Genomic DNA, 19,450 nt, shown 5'->3' on the forward strand with positions numbered 1-19,450 from the left:
GGTTGGCTTCTTTGCTGGATATGTGAACTGGAGACCACGAGGAGGGGATGCGCCCTCTAGTGGAACAGGAGGCATACATGCGTGATGCAGCACAGCAAGCTTGAATCTTCAATCAAGTTTGCTTGAAATGCTGTCCGCATCTGGGCTCCGTAGATGTACTCGAGGCCGAGATCGAGGCCGGGGCCGATCTCGAGGCCGAGGTCGAGGGTTGATCGGTAGCAAATAGCTCTGCCATGCGGGCCCGTCGTCGGCGGAGCGCCCGCTGTTGAAAAGTTGCACACCGGGGGCAAGTTTCCGTTGGATGGTCGGCCCCCAGGCAAAGGATGCACCAGCGATGTGGGTCTGTGAGAGATAGAAGACGCTCGCACCCGGTGCACTTTTTAAAGCCCGTAATGGGCCGGGACATCCAGGCGGCCACGGCCAATCAGGCCTCGCGGTCGCGGCGATCCGGGAGCCCTCGAATCGCGAGAAAAAGGCACGAAAAGCGCGATGAGCAGGAAGAAAAAATTTTTCGTTATGCACAACGACTTTTAGGAAGAAAGGAAAAAAAAAGAGAAATAGTAAATCGCGGTGCAAAGAAGGCACTAGGGCAGCACTAAGAAAAACGTGTCTTCTTAGCACAGCGGAAAAAATCGAACTGGAGACCACGAGGAGGGGATGCGCTCTCTAGTGGAGCAGGAGGCACACATGCGTGGTGCAGCCAGCAAGCTTGAATCTTCAATCAAGTTTGCTTGAAATGCTGTCCGAATCGGGGCTCCGTAGATGACGTCACCCACATGTGAGAATATCATGCCTGCTTGTCCTGGGATAAATTTAATTATCATCTACACAGCAGCATGGCGGTCCAGCGCTGATTTTATCGACTGTGCATGATAAGATCTTTATCTAAATTGTTAGAGCCTGCTTCTCTGAACATTCTGATCCACTCTCTAGTAATTTCATGTATCGATTATTGTAATGCCCTCTACAAAGGCATAACAAAAAAGGAAATAAGAAGACTTCAAATAGTTGAGAACACTGCAGTAAAAATTATATTTAACGCAAAAAAATATGACCATGTTACTCCTCTTGTAAATAAAGCTCACTGGTAACCAATAGAACACAGAATCACTTACAAAATTCTTCTATTAACATTCAAAACCAGAGAAAATAACCAGCCAGAATTCATTAATAACCTTCTTATCCCTTATAATCCAACAAGGAGCTTAAAACCTTCTCTCTATCCCATCACTGAAACATATAAACACAATGAGGTCTACATTTTTTTCTGTTAGAGCCCCCTCTCTCTGGAACAGTAACCCGAATTACCCACGTGAAAAATCAACTCTTATAGACTTTAAGATGAAGTTAAAGGCATTTCTATTTCTTGATGCTTTTGAAACCTAACTGTCCTTTTAAGGACGACCTAGAACCTAGAAGGATTTTACCATTAGCACCCCCTCCCTATCGTTTTTTCCTTACATGTTTTCTTTCTCTTTTTTTTATTGTAGTTCCAGCCCTTCTTTCCCATTTGCTAATGTTTTTATACGTCTCTGAAAGTCGTTATTATTCCTGGTGATGCTTTGTCTTTTTAAACTGTATTTTAGCTAACAAATGTTTTTAACAATTTTGTATACCACCTAGAAGGTTTGATTAGGCGGTATAAGAAATTTTAAATAAACTTGAAACTTGAAGAATACTGGCCCTAAAGACCCCAGAAGGAAGGAAGCTCAGGGCAGCTACTCAGTTTGATTGCTCGGAGTTTTACCTACCTTTTTGTTCCTTCAATGATCATTTTCAAGCATTGTCTGAAGACATCGTCAAAGGACACAGTAAGCTGACAGTTCTGAAAAGAAAGTGGAATGTGGGTAAGGACCTCTATTCCAGTAACCACCAGCAACACTGTGCAAATGAAAATGGTGATATGTCTGGACTCCAGCCATCTTGGTATCTCTAACAAAATCCAAGCCAACACTCAGTCAAATCATGGTCTCATTCTGAAACCATTCCCCAGGGCTTTAAGCAAAAAGAAAACATTACTAAGGAGGGGGAAAAAAGCTCAACCCTCCTTACTAAGAATGAAACTACCAGACCCTGCAAAAAACAGAAATTTAAGATAATTTTAATCCATTAATTAACATATTGAAAAATCTTCATACCTTACAGTATATTGTATTATTTCCTCAACACATCCTGAATTTTCAAAAGAAAGCCTAGCCAAGCAATACAGAATTCTAATAGCATCCTCTGTAACATTACTACCTTTGAAATACAAGAAAACCAAAAGCCTTATATCAATAGTAAAACAGTTAAAAAATAAAAATCAGGATTAACCCTAGTTATTCTGAATAAGAAGCAACCCTGAACTAGGCATTGAAGCCTCTCCCTTTGTTAAATTACTGATACTTGCTTGGCCGCACCTCAACTTGTTCATGCTTAGCATCTAGGAAGGGTCCAAGCTACAATGAAAAAACAAAAACCACGTCAGAAGAAGAAAAGAATATCAATTGGGTAAAACAAAGCAGATGCTTAAGAACTTTCCCAGCCCTGAGATATTCCAGTGTTCCAGCATAGCATAGTTACTGGGTTTCTACCCTTCTGCAAGTGCCCCATATCTTACCAAGATACAGACATCTGGTCTGTCTCTGTTAATGATGTCAATCAGGTCCCTTAGGGGCTCATAGGTGATACTATCGGAGGTGGTGTAGGGTCCGCAGACAACCAGAACCATTTGAGGACCTGAATCTGAAGTGGCAGAGGGTGAGGGGTTGTAGGAAAGAGACAAAGGTGAACAGAGAAAATAATTTATAGAAAATTTTTTGGTTTTATTTTACATCTCAGAGTTATACATCTTTGTTTTAGTTAAATATGAGTCATTGCATTCCTGTGCTGTTTGTCATCAATAAACCACCCTGGTAGCTTAGTACATGTAAAGCAGGAACACAGAATGAACAGATGAAACTTCAAAGGCACAGGGTTACAAACTTGCATTTATTTGTTATATGCAATACTACATTAAACACAGGCTCTATAAATTGTATTAAAAGTCCACTACATATAATATAAACTACCCAATCAGCCCTTTACATAACCAAATACTCAACTATATTGAAGTGCTGTGTTCAGATCCGCATACCTCAGTTCTCAAAATGAAATCAAAGTGATATCCAGAGCAGAGGTTGCTAGCTGGGACAATCATTACCACAGTGTACTGTAGTCCCATATAATGCATCGTGTATATCTTAAACAGCCCAGTTTCCTCTGCTATAGAAGTAAACAAAATCAAACTGAAAACACCACAGAATCAATAGTGCACACCCGAAGGTGCCTAAACCCAGTCCCTCGACTCAAGTTTTGCTCCACACGTCATCAGGAGGGAGTAAACTCACGAGATTTGGGCTCCTACCTTGGGAGATGACTGGAAATCGGTTTCCGGTCATCTCCCGAGGCAGGAGCCCAAATCCTGTGAGTTTACTCCCTCCTGCTGGAGACTGAGAGCAGACCGAGTATACAGTACTCCCCTCGATATTCATGGGGGTTCCGTTCCAGGAACCCCGCGAATGTTGAAAAACTGCGAATACGGTTTTTAGCAGGGGAGACAGGAGAAGGCAGCCAGAGAGGCAGGAGAGGGCATCTGGAGCTCCGGCGAGTGAAGAAAATCACTCGCGGTATGCTCCGACCACCTCTTCCTGTACTAAAGTTGGGCCTCACCAATCAGCAGCTGTGTGCCCAGTCATCCGTGGTTGGAAAATATCGCGAATGAACGGGACCGCAAATTCGCGGGGGAGCACTGTTTATGGGAATGCACAGCCCACTTGTACTACAGTCAAAAGTTTATGTCTATCTCCACCTGCTGGTCATAGTGAGGAATTACCCATCAGTGAAGCTGTGTCAGTCTGGAGAAACACTTAAGAATGGATTAATATGATATAAACTTTTAAAGATCTGTGACAAACACACAGCAGTCAGACCTCTTACAACTGAAAGAAAAACTCTGGAATGAGGGGTGGTATAGCATGACATGAAAAACAGGTAGTAATGTAAAGATTTTTTTTAAAGGAAGTGTAGCAGATACATGAACAGAGATAAGGACGGCATCTTAGAAAGTATTAGATAAGCACAGAGAATCTCTGAGGGAGAGGAAAGGATTGTAGAACTTAATATTTATTTATTTTAAAATTTACTATCCCACTTATTAGCTAAGTGGGATAGAACATTTTAAAATAAATAAATACTTCAAACTGAAATTTACAGTCGCTAGTGCTGTTTAGCACTTTGAACATCGGGACAGACAGTCCCGCTGCTGTCCGATCCAGCCAGATGAGAGGGTCCTTCGGAGGAGCTTTAATTGCCGGTCCAGCCGGCTGTGAATGCATGGTTGAGGAGATGGTGCCAGGAGGAGGGCTTCCACTTTGTGAGGAACTGGACGTCCTTCTGGGGAAAGAGTAAGCTCTACCGGCGGGACGGCCTGCACCTGAGCACAGAGGGAACTAGACTACTGGCTGCCAATGTGAAGAAGGAGATCGAGAGGGCTTTAAACTGAGGAGAGGGGGAAAGCCGACAGCTGATCTGATATTGACGCTTCGGACAACAGTATCCAGAACAGATGCTGAACGGGCTGACTGCACGGAGGAAGTAGAGAGACCAGTGGATCTTATGATCAGACAGCGAGGGAAACAACAGGTAAAGGGAGCTTGCTGGGAAGAGACTAAAGGGCAGGGAGACACAGGGGGACTGGGTGGCGCGAGGGCGAAAGCTGAGGGTATCATAGGGGCTACACAAGGCGAGGGGGATCGAACAGAGGCAGGGGCCCAGGAGGGGGCAAGAAAACCCAGAGGAAAAGCGGGGAAGTGGGGTGGCGGAAATGTGGGGAAGCTGAAAGCTACGAGGGTAAAGGCTGAGGGCAAAGCAGAAGTACAGGGAACAGGAGAGGCGGCCCAGGTGAATGCAGAGGTGGAGAAAAAACAACGGGACCTGTGGTGCTTATACGCAAATGCAAGAAGCCTCATGGCCAAGATGGGTGAACTAGAGGTCGTGGCCAAGGGGGAAGACCTAGATATAATTGGAATTACAGAAACATGGTGGACAGAGCAGAATCAATGGGATGTGGCGCTACCGGGGTACAAGCTCTACAGGAGAGACAGGACCCACAAGAAGGGGGGAGGCATAGCACTATATATAAAAGACTCTATCTACTCGGTCGGGATGGATATGGCAACAAAGGCAGAAGGGCTGGAATCGCTATGGGTCAAATTGCCGGGAAACAAGGGTGCAGACATAAAACTGGGGCTGTATTATCGCCCACCTGGTGCGCCGGAAGGAGTCGGACACGACTTGGAAGCTGAACTGAGACAGGAGTGCAGGACTGGAAGTGTAACAGTGATGGGGGACTTCAACTACCCGGAGATAGACTGGAGTACGGGTCACTCCAACTGCACTAGGGAAACAGGATTTGTAGAAGCTGTGAGGGACTGCTTTATGGAGCAACTGATCAGGGAACCGACGCGGGGGAGTGCTACTCTTGACCTCATCCTGAACGGATTAGGAGGGCCTGCAAGAGGGGTAGAAGTGGGAGGACCACTAGGCAACAGTGACCACAATGCGATCAGATTCACTTTAGAAAGGGGGACACCCATAGTAAGGAGGACCGCAACAACTGCGCTCAACTTCAAGAAGGGGAACTATGTTGCTATGAGGGAAATGGTGGGGAGGAAGCTCAGAAACATCTTTAGGATGGAGACTGTGGAAAGCGCCTGGACCCTATTCAGGGACACCCTGCAGGAAGCACAAAAAAAGTACGTCCCCAGTTTCAGGAAAGGCTGCAAGAACAAGCGGTCAAAGGACCCGATTTGGATCTCAGCAGAAGTAAAGAGGGCAATAAACGACAAAAAAGTATCCTTCCGGAGATGGAAAAAGGATCCAACGGAGGAAAATCACCAGGCGCACAGGAAATGCCAAAAAGAATGCCACCGAGAGGTTAGAAAAGCAAAAGGGAAATACGAAGAGGGGCTGGCCAGGGAGGCGAAAAACTTCAAGGCATTCTTCAGTTACGTAAAGGGGAAACGACCAGCGAGAGAGGAGGTGGGGCCGTTGGACGATGGGGATAGGAGGGGAGTGATTAAAGAGGATAAAGAGGTAGCTGAGAGGCTGAACACGTTCTTCTCGTCGGTTTTCACGAGAGAAGACACATCTAATATACCGGACTCAGAGGAGCTCATGAGTGGGGAACAGGCTGAGAAATTGGAGCATATAGAGGTAAGTAAGGAGGATGTCCTCAAACAGATAGACAGGTTAAAATGCGGCAAATCACCGGGTCCGGACGGGATCCACCCGAGGGTTCTGAAGGAGCTAAGACAAGAAATAGTGGGCACAATCCAGCATGTTTGTAACCTATCCTTGAAAACTGGAGAGGTACCGGAGGACTGGAAATTGGCGAATGTCACACCTATCTTCAAAAAGGGATCGAGGGGTGACCCCGGGAACTACAGGCCGGTGAGCCTGACTTCAATTATAGGGAAGATGGTGGAAGCTATGATAAAGGACGGCATTTGCGAGCACATTGAGAGAAATGGCCTACTGAGAACAAGCCAGCACGGATTCTGTAAGGGAAGGTCATGCTTAACGAACCTTCTGTACTTCTTTGAGGGAATAAGCAGTCGGGTGGACAATGGGGAACCCATCGACATCATTTACCTCGATTTTCAAAAGGCTTTCGACAAGGTGCCACATGAAAGGCTGCTTAGGAAGCTGTGGAACCACGGGGTGGGAGGGGATGTGCACCGATGGATAGAGCACTGGTTGTCGGGTAGACTGCAGAGGGTCGGAGTGAAGGGCCAATATTCTGACTGGCGGGGAGTCACGAGCGGTGTGCCGCAGGGATCGGTGCTGGGGCCGTTACTCTTCAACATATTTATCAATGATCTGGAAAAGGAGGCAAAGTGCGAGGTCATAAAATTTGCAGACGATACCAAACTGTGCGGCAGGGTTAGCTCCAGGGAGGAGTGTGAGGACCTGCAAAGGGACCTAAACAAGCTGGAAGACTGGGCGAACAAATGGCAAATGCGCTTTAACGTGGAAAAATGCAAGGTCATGCATATAGGGAAAAAAAACCCGTTGTTCAACTACAAATTGGGGGGGGCATTGTTGGGAGAAAGCAGTCTTGAGAGAGACTTGGGAGTGCTGGTGGATGCATCACTGAAGCCATCTGCACAGTGCGCAGCGGCCTCAAAAAAAGCCAACAGGATGCTGGGCATCATAAAAAGGGGCATAACAACCAGGACGAGGGAAGTCATCTTGCCACTGTATCGAGCGATGGTGCGTCCGCATCTGGAATATTGCGTTCAATATTGGTCGCCGTACCTCAAGAAGGACATGGCGGTACTCGAGAGAGTCCAAAGGAGAGCAACGAAACTGGTAAGAGGGCTGGAACTCTGCCCATATGCCGAGAGGTTGGATAGGCTGGGGCTCTTCTCTCTGGAAAAAAGGAGGCTCAGGGGTGATATGATAGAGACCTTCAAGATCATGAGGGGCATAGAGAGGGTGGATAGGGACAGATTCTTCAGGCTGAAGGGGACAACAGGTACGAGGGGGCATTCGGAGAAACTGAAGGGAGATAGGTTCAAAACGAATGCAAGGAAGTTTTTTTTCACCCAAAGGGTCGTGGACACTTGGAATGCGCTACCGGAGGACGTGATTGGGCAGAGTACGGTACAAGGATTCAAACAGAGACTGGACGGATTCCTGAGGGATAAAGGGATCGTGGGATACTGAGAAAGCTAACCAGAAAATAAGTATAGAAACCCGACCAGGTCGTGCATGTGCAAGACCGGAGGGCTAGGACTTTGATGGGAAGATAGGACGCAATAGGAAACCAAGGTGGCATGGGGGCCCCTTCTGGTGATTTGGACAGGTCGTGACCTGTTTGGGCCGCCGCGGGAGCGGACTGCTGGGCAGGATGGACCTATGGTCTGACCCGGCGGAGGCACTGCTTATGTTCTTATGAGGGAGCCTGTCGCTAGTGCTGTTTAGCACTTTGAACATCGGGACAGGCAGTCCCGCTGTTCTCCGATCCAGCCAGCTGAGAGGATCCTTTGGAGGAGCTTTAATTGCCGGTCCAGCCGGGAGGGAGCCTGTCGCTAGTGCTGTTTAGCACTTTGAACATCGGGACAGGCAGTCCCGCTGCTGTCCGATCCAGTCAGCTGAGAGGGTCCTTCGGAGGAGCTTTAATTGCCGGTCCAGCCGGGAGGGAGCCTGTCGCTAGTGCTGTTTAGCACTTTGAACATCGGGACAGGCAATCCCGCTGCTTTCCGATCCAGCCAGCTGAGAGGGTCCTTCGGAGGAGCTTTAATTGCTGGTCCAGCCACTGTATGCGGCCCGCGGTCGTGAGCCTCGGGTCACGAGCCAAAGGGGCGTGGCTAAAGGGGCACGCCCTTTTTGAGCCCCTTTGGAGCCCAGAGGAGCAGGGAGCAGAGGTATCGAATTCCTTCAATATGGGCAAGAGGAAGGTTAAAGCAACTCAATCTGCTGTAATGACGGGCCCAATGGATCGCCATCTTATGCTTCCTGGTTTGTCACATGTTGAAGAGCAGGTAACTTTAGATACTCAAGCTGTCTCCCTATCCTCTGGGGAACCATCACCACCTCCTCAACCATCTTATTCTTTAGGGTCAGAAGTATCCCCCCTCCCTTTCAAGGAGGGAGTAACTTCTTCCCCACAATTATCTTTATCATCTGGACTGGAGATTTCAGGACAATCCTTGGGGCAAACTAAAGAACTAATCCCAGTACAGATGATTACTGGGCAAGGCTCAGATGTTCTCCCTAAGGATAAAGTGATCACTCTAAATGATGTTTGGCTTAGCATTAATAGAATAGAGACATCACTGCAAAAAACTGTTTTGAATTTATGTCAATTTTCATCTGATATAACAGTGAAAATTAAAGAGCAAGAAGGTAAAATTGGTGAAACAGCTGTGAAGTTTGAAAAGTTGGACCAGGCAGTAAGCACTTTACAAGCTAGTGCTGTTTCTAATATTAAGGATAGTATGGTGATGCATTCTAAATTAGAAAAAATGGAAAATTCTATTAGGGTTAAAAATCTTCGTATATTAAATTTCCCAATTACACATTATCTGTCCCCGATGGAACTCTTGAGAATGTATTTGAAGGAGATATTCATTATACTAATGTGGAGGCTTTTGAAGTTGATAATCTCTATTACATCTCAAGAGATTCCAAGGGAATGGCAGATGAAGGTGAAATGGATAAAATGGTGTCACCTGATAGTTTGAATGTTTCACAGTTTTTAGAATCATCTAAAGATATAATAGATAAGCGAGTAACTCTTCTTGTGACCTTTAAGACAGAGTTGGAAAAACAAGCTATTTTAAAATTATACTTTGTGAAAAAATAAGAGATGTTTTGTGGCCAATGGGTGATAATTTTCCCTGATGTCTCTAGACAAACTCAGTTTAAAAGGAAGCAGTTCCTTCAGCTAAAGCCCAAGGTTTTGGCAGTTGGAGCTACTTTCTTTTTGAAATTCCCATGCAAATGCCTTATATCGTATGGAAGTGATAAATATGTGTTTTATGATCCAGTCCAGTTAAAAGACTTTATTAAAGAGAAACCTTTGCTGAAAGTTTAATTTCTATTATTGATTTTTATTTTTGGAGGATGATGTATAAAATATAAATGCCATTTGCCTGTCCTTAGATGGTAGATTGATGGATTTGAATTTTTTTCTTTCTTTTTAAAAAGATACTGGTGACCATGATAATGTGGACTAGGACACGGTTGACTAATTGCCTATGTTTTAATGTTCTCTATATTGAGTTTGCTATGGTCATTCATGAATATTTGTTATTAATATACTGTAACAAATAATCAAATAAAGAATTTTAAAAAAACTTAAAAAAAAAAACCCCTGAAATTTACAGTCAGAATCAACTATGAGATTAATTGAGGAAAAGAATCAGGAAGTACATTACAAAAAAAACAGTATGGCTGCTGTATCGGTAGCAGGCCCAAGACTTTGGAACTCAGTGAAAGGGGCATTAAGGTAATGCATAGACTTTAAATCCTTCAAAAAATTGCTAAAGACCTGTGTATTTGAGAGAGTTTTTCTTACTTGACTGTTATGAAATCAGTAGATGACAAAGCACTGCTATGTGATTTGGATACAAGATGATGGCTCTTAAGTATTTTTATTTGATAATGTATTAATGGATATGTAAAATTTGTTACTTTTTATGTATTAATGGATATGTAAATTTTATTACTTTACCCTCTTAGTAGCTAAATTTCAAAATCTGAATCAGGTACCATAGGGTATTACAGTCAAAACTTTATACTCGATTTGAGATTCACTATGCAACCAATGTAGGTTTTTTTTTAGCACAGGAGTGATATGATCATATTTTGACACCTAGCAGCTGTATTCTGTATTACCTGCAGGGCTTGAATTCTTGTCTTTGTAATGCACAAAAATAGATGTAAGTTTATGTCTCCTGCAATTAAATTATGTGATGAAGTGATTGAGTTATGTTGGATAAATTCGCAGAAGTCCTCCCTAGCTTTTGGCCAGCTTTTCGGCGGAACATAGAATAATATACAAGAAAGGGAATCTTCTAGTTCCTTATTGCTAATTTTACAAGCTAATATTTCTAATTGATTGGTCATTTTGGAATCCAATAGTTCAACTACAAATCCTTCCTTAGCAACAATTGCTAAGCCTTCCCCTCTTCTTCCATCATGATTTAGCGTGTGAATTTTAAAATTATCTGGTAGAAGATCATTTATTATTGGGTCATCTTCAGACAATAGCCACGTTTCTGTTAGGAATAGACAGGCTATTTTCTTGCTGATGATCCAATCTTTAATTAAGAATGCTTTATTTCTGACAGATCTGGTGTTGAGATATGCACAGGGAACGGATGTGGATGTGATAGGTTTGGTGCCTCTAAATAACGCAGGAGAACCCTGTGTATGCCCAGCTTCTTCAAAAGGCAGTCCAGAGACGAGGAACCTGTCGGCAAAAAAAGGCAGGCAAACACACTGCCCGACCAACATGAAAAACTAAAATAATGGCCTAGAGCATCAAAATCAACAGAAATGCAGCAGAAAGAAGGTCAAAGGGAACCTAGCTAAAGCTAGACAGCATCAGGCTAAGGTCTGAGGTAGGGATAGGGTGGACAACCAGCTACCTGACACGACGGACCCCTGCAAGAATGAAGTGAGATTAGGATGAATCGCCACAAGAGGACCAACTGGCCAGGGATCTAAGAAAGAGAGCCCGGCTACCGCAACCAGCAGAGAAGCCACCATAAGGCCAGTATCTTTCCAGAGGGAAGAAAGGCGAGAATCAGTGAGATTGGAGCTAAATACGGATCCACTTGGTCTTAGATGCACCAGTATTGGAAAGTCTCCCAGGCCGAAGCATATGCTGACCCCCTGGGCGACTTCTGAAACTGTATAAGAGCCTCAACAACAAGGGCAGAATATCACATATGCGCAAGGGTCGCATGCTCAAGAGCCATGCCGTAATAGCCAAAGGCCCTGGAACTGGCATAGCAACTGGACCCTGCGGGAAAGGATCCTAAGAAGCGCTTAGCACAAAGGCTGTGACCCACACGTTTGTGTGAACAAGCTGAAACCACTAGAATAATGTGTCCAGAAAAAAACAAGATCCTTTGAATGACACAGCTGATCAATGGCCCAGGAGTAAAAAAGACAGGTGAAAGCTCCTGCTACCAGAACTGTACCAGCATGTCGACAACCTCTGCTTCCGGGCTCGGATCTTCTATGGAAGAAGAGAAGCACCTTCTGGAATCATGCAGTGGCAATATCAACGCTGAGACAGCCCCAGCACTTCACAATATTCTGAAAAGCCTGTGGGAACAGGATCCACTTGACCGGATCCAGAGACCATCTGCTGAGGAGGTCTGCTTGCACGTTGTCCACTCACATCACATGCATTGCTCTCAGTGCCAGGAGAAGAAGTTCTGCCCAAGAAAGAAAAAGTGGGCTTCCTGAGTCAAAGAAGAGCTCTTGGGCCCTCCCTGGAGATTGACCTGGGCTACTGCTGCCGTATAGTGGGCTGCTCGGTTCGCTGGAGTCTCTCTTGTTTTGTTTTGTTTTTATACTTCATCTGAGCCAAACATATGGCCTTGAGCTCCACTGGGCAGATGGGCCACTTTCTCTGTGAAAGTGTCCAACCTCTGAACAGGACAACAATTGCAATGACCTCCCCAGCCCCAAAGGCTGGCATCTGCTCTCACCACGATCCAGGAGACAATGAGGAACAGAACATCCCTGCAGAGGGAATGTGGGTGAATCCACCAGTCCATGCTTGCTCGAGTCTGTAGAGGCCATGGCAGAAAAATCTGTAAGGCATTTCAGCGTGGCGCCCAGCGAGATTGCAAGGCAGGCTGAAGAAAGGTTTGGACAAATTCTTGGAGGAAAAGTCCATAGTCTGTTATTGCCCTAGATTGGTAGCATGGAATATTGCTACACCTTGGATTTTGGCCAGGTACTAGCGACCTGGATTGGCCATCGTGAGAATGGACTACTGGGCTTGATGGACCATTGGTCTGACTCAGTAAGGCTATTCTTATTTTCTTAAGAGGGCACATGGGCGCCCTCGCCCTAGAAACTATATCCAGTGTGGCAACCATGAAGCCTAGAACTTGAAGATGATCCCATGCTAAAGGATCCGGCCGCTCCAGAAGCACAGAAATCTGTATACACAGCTACTGTCTGCGAGACTTGGGCAGACAGACACGGCCTGCAGCCATACCGAAGAGGAATGCGCGGACTGCAGATGACTCCTTCTGAGGATGACAATCCAGTCCAAGTCCTCCAGCACTGGAAGCACCTGCTCTCCTGTGCTATGTCTCAAGGCCAACGAAGGAGTTCTGATCAACCAGTCAGCTAGATAAGGGTGAACTCACAAAACCCATCTTCCTCAGGTAAGCTGCCACCACCACCCATCACCTTGGTGAAGGTCCAAGGCGCCATAGCTAGCCAAGAGGGCAGAGCCGAGAACTAGTAAAGCTGCTCCAGAATAAGAGAGCTGAGAACTGGTAAAGCTGCTCCAGAACAGGAAACCACAGAAACTTGTGGTGGGCCAGAAATATGGACATGTGTAAGCACGCCTCCGTAGAAACCAGAGAGTCCCGAAAGTCCCCTGGGACGAAATTATGTTGAATTTAAAACACTAAAATGAGGAGAGCAGAACATACACAGATGCAGATATGCAGGCAGAAGGAAAGACTATAGAGGGCGTTAAACCGATCAGTGAATTACTACAGAGGCAAAGTGAAAAATCCGGAGTGGATTCCTTCTGCAATGCATGCAAGTATAGGGAAATAACCCTATTGTCTAGAATGTCTTACCTATTGCACTGGAAAGTAGCATGCTTTTTTGCCATGATGATATTTGTTACAACAGATATATATATATTCAGCATTGTTTTTTGTCAGTAAATGGTAGATACAATATTGATTTTTTGACTGACATGCTGCTATTCCCCCCCACCATCCTTTTCTCACTTCAGGAATTCAACCTAACCAGAGGAACTGGATGAAAATGCTTCCTGGATGGAAAGCCAGCACTCTTTACTTTTGGAAGTGGGGACCACATTCAACATTTTATATCAATGAACAGCATAAACAGCAGAGAAACAGCTAGCTAGCTAACATCACATTTGACAAGGATTACTCTCTTCCTCACTCACAACAGTTTTACAGTGGGAGAAGAGAACTTGCCTTCCAGTGCTTCAGTGGGCTTGTAGAAAGGTAACGGCACTCCCTGATGAGAAGAAAATATGATAAATTATTGTCAATCTTACAGCTCATTTTCAAATCAATTCTATAGGAACTCCCCACATACTTTCACACAGAAGTAAACTATGACTTCCTGCAATCATGTGCCTGTGCTGTTGTCATCATAATCCAGTGCACTTTATATAAAATTATACATAAGTAATAATCTCTCTGGTTTATACTGTGTTTATAGGGGCTAAGAGTAACACAAACATAAAAAAATACCAGGAGATAAGGATTACTAAAATGCTTCTGGTCAGCTTAAATGGCCTTCCTTGTACATTTTCATGAAACCCAGTGGATCTCTGACTTTTGCATCTAAGGATCCATCTGTGTTTATTCCAGCCTTTCTTGAATTCAGTTATGAATTCTGTCTCTATCACCCCCTTTGCCATGAAGGAATTTTCTACTGTTGCTCCAAGTCTGACTCCCTCCTTAAATCATCATATCACTACCTCTAGTTAAGTGGTCTCAAACTTGCGGCACAGAAAGATTTATAAACTATAAAGAGTTTTACCTCATGCAAAATAGTCATTTCTTTAATAAGACAATAACTATTTTTTTCTGAGGTCCTCCAAGTACCTACAAATCCAAAATGTGGCCCTGCAAACAGTATGCATTTGAGACCACTGCTCTAGTTCTAGAGCAATGTGTCTCAAACTGTGTGCCACGGCATAGTGGTGTGCCATGAGAGATTCCAGAATTTTACTTTATTTTTAAAAATTCCCTTCAAATGTGGAGCCGCTGTTGCACTCCTTGACCACCAAACTTTGTCTGTGGCATGTCATTCCCCTGTCCCTTATGGGAAGAGTTGCATTACTCAATATGATTGTGCTCCCTTCTTGGCTTTATGTTTTTCAAGTGCTTCCACTACATTTGCTGCATCGGGATGAGACTAAATACATTCGCTTAATTCAGCATTTCTTTGGTGAGGACACTGTGCCCGGCTTTCTTATTCGCAAGTGGCTCGTCCCTGATATAAGGGGGGCCTAGGCTTGTTGAATCTTCGCTATCTCACTATTGGATGTGGCATGGGTCATATTAATGATTTTTACAGGAGCACTGCGGATTTCACTAATACGCCATTGGAAATTCTTTGTTTTCAGAGGGAACACTTAAGTGCTTATTTGCACTCGGTTTCCCCCTCTCAATTTTCTAACTTGATGTTGCGATACCTGCCTTTGCGCAGGGTTTGGAGATGGGTGTGTAGGTTTCATAGCATTAGCAATCGTGAGTACCCCTTTCTGCCTGTAAGATTAAACAGGGCCTTTTTGCCGGGCATGGAGGACTCACGGTTCGCGTGCTGGGAGGCAAGGGGGTTGACATTTTTGTTTCATCTGGTAAAGTAAGATGACACCATGAAATCTTTTGAGCAGTTGTGTCAAGACCATGATCTGGTTGCTACAGATCAGTTTGTCTACATGCAGCTCCGGCACTATATGGTTTCTTTGCAGAAAGAAAATCTGTGCTTTGGTAGACAGGAACTGCTGTGTACGGCCTATACCTTCGGCTCCCAGATGAAAGTACCCCTCAAATTCCATCATCGGCATCTGAAGGATGAGACTCCTTTGCCTGACCATGCAAAGCTTTGGGCCTCTTGGTCCCAGGATTTTAATGTACCTTTACCCGATGATATTATCTTGCAGGCTATTACTTAATTGTCATCTCTGAGAAAATATATGGAGGAAATATATGTATTTCTGGGAAATGCACTATAAACTAGTATTTCGTCTCTACATAACACCTAAAAGGGCTTGTCGTGCTTGGTTTAGACCAAATGCAATTTCTGATAAATGTGGCCACCTGGATGCCACCCTGGGCCACATGTTTTGGTCATGTCCACATATTCAAGCGTTCTGGATCAGACTCTTTTCATATATTGGGACTATTTGGCGGATGACCATCAGATCCTCTTCTGTACTGTTATTTGGGGTGCTCCCTTCTCACCATCCCCGTTTTGACTGCTTTAAAATGCATTCTACTACGATGGATGGAACCAGAGGCCCCAACCATATCACTGTGGAGGACTCAGATGATTGTCTTGCTGACCTGGGAGCATCGAGGTGTCTCTGACCTCTCTACTGTACAAGGCTTGCGTTTCACGGCTACCTGGGAGCCCTTCAGAACACCATGACCTCTGTGGCCCGGAGTCGTATTTTGAATTGCCGAGTGTGTTCTTTGTTTATAGTAGCTCCAGATTTGTTGCCTGTGTTATTCTCTAGACTGTTTTGATGTTGCCTGTACTGTTGTCTTGGTGGTGGCTAGGACTCAGGATGGGGGATGAGGGAGGGATGGGGGGCTGTGTTATGTAAAAACTTTTGTTCTCCTTTATCGAGCCCTGTTTTGTTGGCCGACTGCTTGTTTGTGTATTTTGCCTTTAGCTCAATAAAAATCTTTTAAACATAAAAATTCCCTTCATAAGTATACACTAGAATAAATGACTTACATTACATATGTAAGAGTCTATCAATGTTATGAGCATCTGTGTATGTAAGTATACAACTGCCCAGACAAGCATCATCCTTTGATGTGAATGGTCCTTGAAAATTAAGCAAGTTCTATTTTTCATGCAGTAGTTATCCTAACTTAAAAGCAATCTTCTTATCTTTGCGAACTTGGATTTTCAGCTCTGATAGAAATTAAATCGAAAAAAAGAGAGCGACTGCAGATGGTGGATGATGAGATGCATGTTTGTTTGTCGACTATTGAGCCTCATTTTGAGGTATTCAAAAACAAGCACATTCAAAAACAAGCCTCATTTTGAGGCATTCAAAAACAAGCACATCCATCAAATTGATTAGCAATTCTTATTCTATCTTAGTTTCACCATTGTTACAATTAACCATACATAGCTTAAAGAACTTTAAATACATAACTCTCAAATTCGAGGGTGTGAATAGCATGGTCTTTGATTTCTTTATGTTTAGGGACAGCATTTTCTCATTTAACCATTTTTGGGTTTGTTCCATTTTCATGTTAATTTCCTGTATATCATTGGAATTCTCTGGATCAAGTATATGTACTAGTTGAATGTCATCGACATAAGCAAATATTAAAAAGCCAATGGATTGGACTAAAGTGAGCAGAGGGGCTAAGAAGATGTTGAATAGCATTGGAGAAAGAATAGATAGATCCCTGAGGTATACCAAAGTTGTTTGTGAATTGTTTAGAAGATGATTTATTAAAGGCTTCTGTGGATGAATGAACTGCAAGGTATGATGTAAACCAGTCCAGAATTTGCTGTTATGCCTATAGATTGAAGTCATTGTAACTGAAGGTTGTGATCAATGGTGTTAAATGCAGCGGATAGGTCCAATGATAGTAGAATTACTGACTTGTAATGATCCAGGTGATATAGAATGGTAGATGTCAGGTCAATGAGAGAATATTCGGTAGAATGATTTTGCCCAAAGCCTATTTTATAGAGATGTAGTATGTTAGTTTGTTTGATAAATTCCGAGATTTGGTTAGACTATTTTTTCTTTGTTTTGCCAAGAATGGGATATTAGCTATTGGACGGTAATTGGTTTTACCACAAGAACTTGATTTGTGGTCCTTAATGATGGGAAAAATTGTGGGTTGTTTCCAGTCCTTTGATAGTGAACCTGTTGATAGACTGGTTTTGATTAGATCATGAATAAACGACTGACGATAAAGAAAAATATTTTTTAAAAAAGCAGGGGAATTATTTAATTTATTCTTATTTTTTATTTTAATATAAATTTTTAATTCAATTATCACGGTTTGCACAATTTCAATATATTTTAACTAGGGTCCTTTGTTATTTAATGTCTTTGTTTTTAATTTACATATTGTATTAATAAAGTTTTATGGTTTTATATGCATATAAAAATAGTTTTAGTCTATCAGAGATTTTACGTTTTGAATAGCAATTTTCATTGCTTTGTTTATATGTTCACTTCCTATGGTGATCATTTATATTCTTTGTGTACATTTTTTAGTTTTCATTTTTTAGTATTTACTTATCAATATACAATTGAGTTACAATAATCTCACCAGTTTTATTTTCAAACACATATTTATGTATGTTGTTTTAATTTTTATCATTGATTTATAATTTATTTTTATAAATCATGGTATTTTCAATGTTGTACATAATATGATGATATTTATGTCACCATTAACTTCTGATTAGTCTCAATTCTAGATATCACTTTACATGTATATTTATTAACAATTTATATTCTTTCTTCTCCCTTCATCTATTTTAATTCATTTTCACTTTTTCTATTTAGATGTGTAAGTGTACATTTATGTTATGGTATGCATATGAAATTCTATGTATTTTTTAATATGTTTTTAGACACCTGAGGCAGGCCCGTTTAGGGCCAAAACACGATCGTGTTGAGTCCTTTTATTCAATAAACTAGTTGTTAAGCCCGTTACATTAACGGGTGCTAGAATATATATCTGTCTGTCTTTTTCTTTCTGTCTCTTTCCTCCCTCCATTTCCCTGTGTAGCGCTGTCTCTGCTTTCTTCCTCAGTCTGCACTCTCTCAGTCAGCTTTTTCTCCCTGCAAGCATCTGTGCTCTCTTTCTCATCCCCAGTCTCTTTGCTCTTTTTCTCTTCTTGCAGGGGTCTCTGCTCTCCTTTTTGTATATGTTCCTGATGAGACTGAACACTAATCAATCACCTTCATTATTTTTCTTCTGCTATATACACAGTATCATTATCACCTATTTCTTTTCTTTTTTTTAAGTTTCTTTATTGAAAATTTTTTTAAGAACATACAAAGGAGTACAGAAAGAAAGAACCCCCCCTAAAAGGTTTAGAGTCCTTATAGATCAGAAATAGCAATTTACATCTCTAACCCACAAAACCAGGCTCCTCCTCTATCCCTCCCCACATCCTTGCACTACTAAAGGGACCCTTCTGGCGATGGAGCGTAGGGAGCTTTCAGGCAGCCATGGTATCTATTGCCCACAAAGGTATTGATGAGACCCAACTCTGCTCCAACCGAACCCATAATTTTGAAGAGGGCATCAACAAGTGGCATACCATGCAGACCACGAGGGGGTGTTCCCAGGGCTGGCATCATGGTATGGGAACTTCGCTGCTCCGCAGGCATAGGGTCTTCCTCTTTGCCAGGTCCTGCATTCGTGGAAGCAGGCGGGACCAGCAGATAGGAAAGCCCGACACCAGCAGAGCAGCAATTTAAGGCTTCCAAAGAGAGAACTCGCATACCACCGGGCCATTGGAGGCAGCACTCTGAATAGTCTCCTTGGGACTTGGCCCGCTGTGGCCTTCCCCCTCCGGGGGACTCCCAGTGTTCCATAATCAGCTTAATGATATCAGGATGCAAAGGAAGAATGTGATCAGAACAATGGAGCTGCTCGTTACTGAGCATTGTGGAGGCTTGTGGGAATTCCAATTTTAATTCCCACAATGAATCTGCAATAATGCCTGGGAGCGAGGCAGCCTTAAATAGGCGCCACAGAGTAGGGACCTCTTCCTGGTCAAGGGTGAACACCGCCTCCTGACTGCTGGTCTCATGCTGAGAATCAGACTTTGCCAGGGAATGTGCAGCTCACTGGGACAACAGAGGCATAGAATCAGACCCCCAATCATCCCAATCTCTGACTGGATATCCTGATCCTACACTAAGTCTAATTATGATCGAAGAATGACC

At 43.4% G+C, this 19,450-nt stretch overlaps 1 protein-coding gene across 4 annotated transcripts in view; it reads right to left on the bottom strand.

Annotated features, from left to right (window-relative positions):
* The window catches only part of POLA2 (DNA polymerase alpha 2, accessory subunit), a 154,848-nt gene that overhangs the window by 34,180 nt on the left and 101,218 nt on the right, over positions 1-19,450 (bottom strand). For all 4 annotated transcript variants that reach the window (XM_033956268.1, XM_033956270.1, XM_033956266.1 and 1 more), the window contains exons 10-13: positions 13,743-13,785; positions 2,600-2,724; positions 2,400-2,438; positions 1,752-1,825 (exon numbers count right to left, since the gene is read on the bottom strand). In XM_033956268.1, the coding sequence (XP_033812159.1) occupies positions 1,752-1,825; positions 2,400-2,438; positions 2,600-2,724; positions 13,743-13,785 (281 nt within the window). The remainder of the gene's footprint in view (positions 1-1,751; positions 1,826-2,399; positions 2,439-2,599; positions 2,725-13,742; positions 13,786-19,450) is intronic.

This window comes from Geotrypetes seraphini, chromosome 8, assembly GCF_902459505.1.
Source record: "Geotrypetes seraphini chromosome 8, aGeoSer1.1, whole genome shotgun sequence".
Classification (NCBI taxonomy): Eukaryota; Metazoa; Chordata; class Amphibia; order Gymnophiona; family Dermophiidae; genus Geotrypetes; species Geotrypetes seraphini.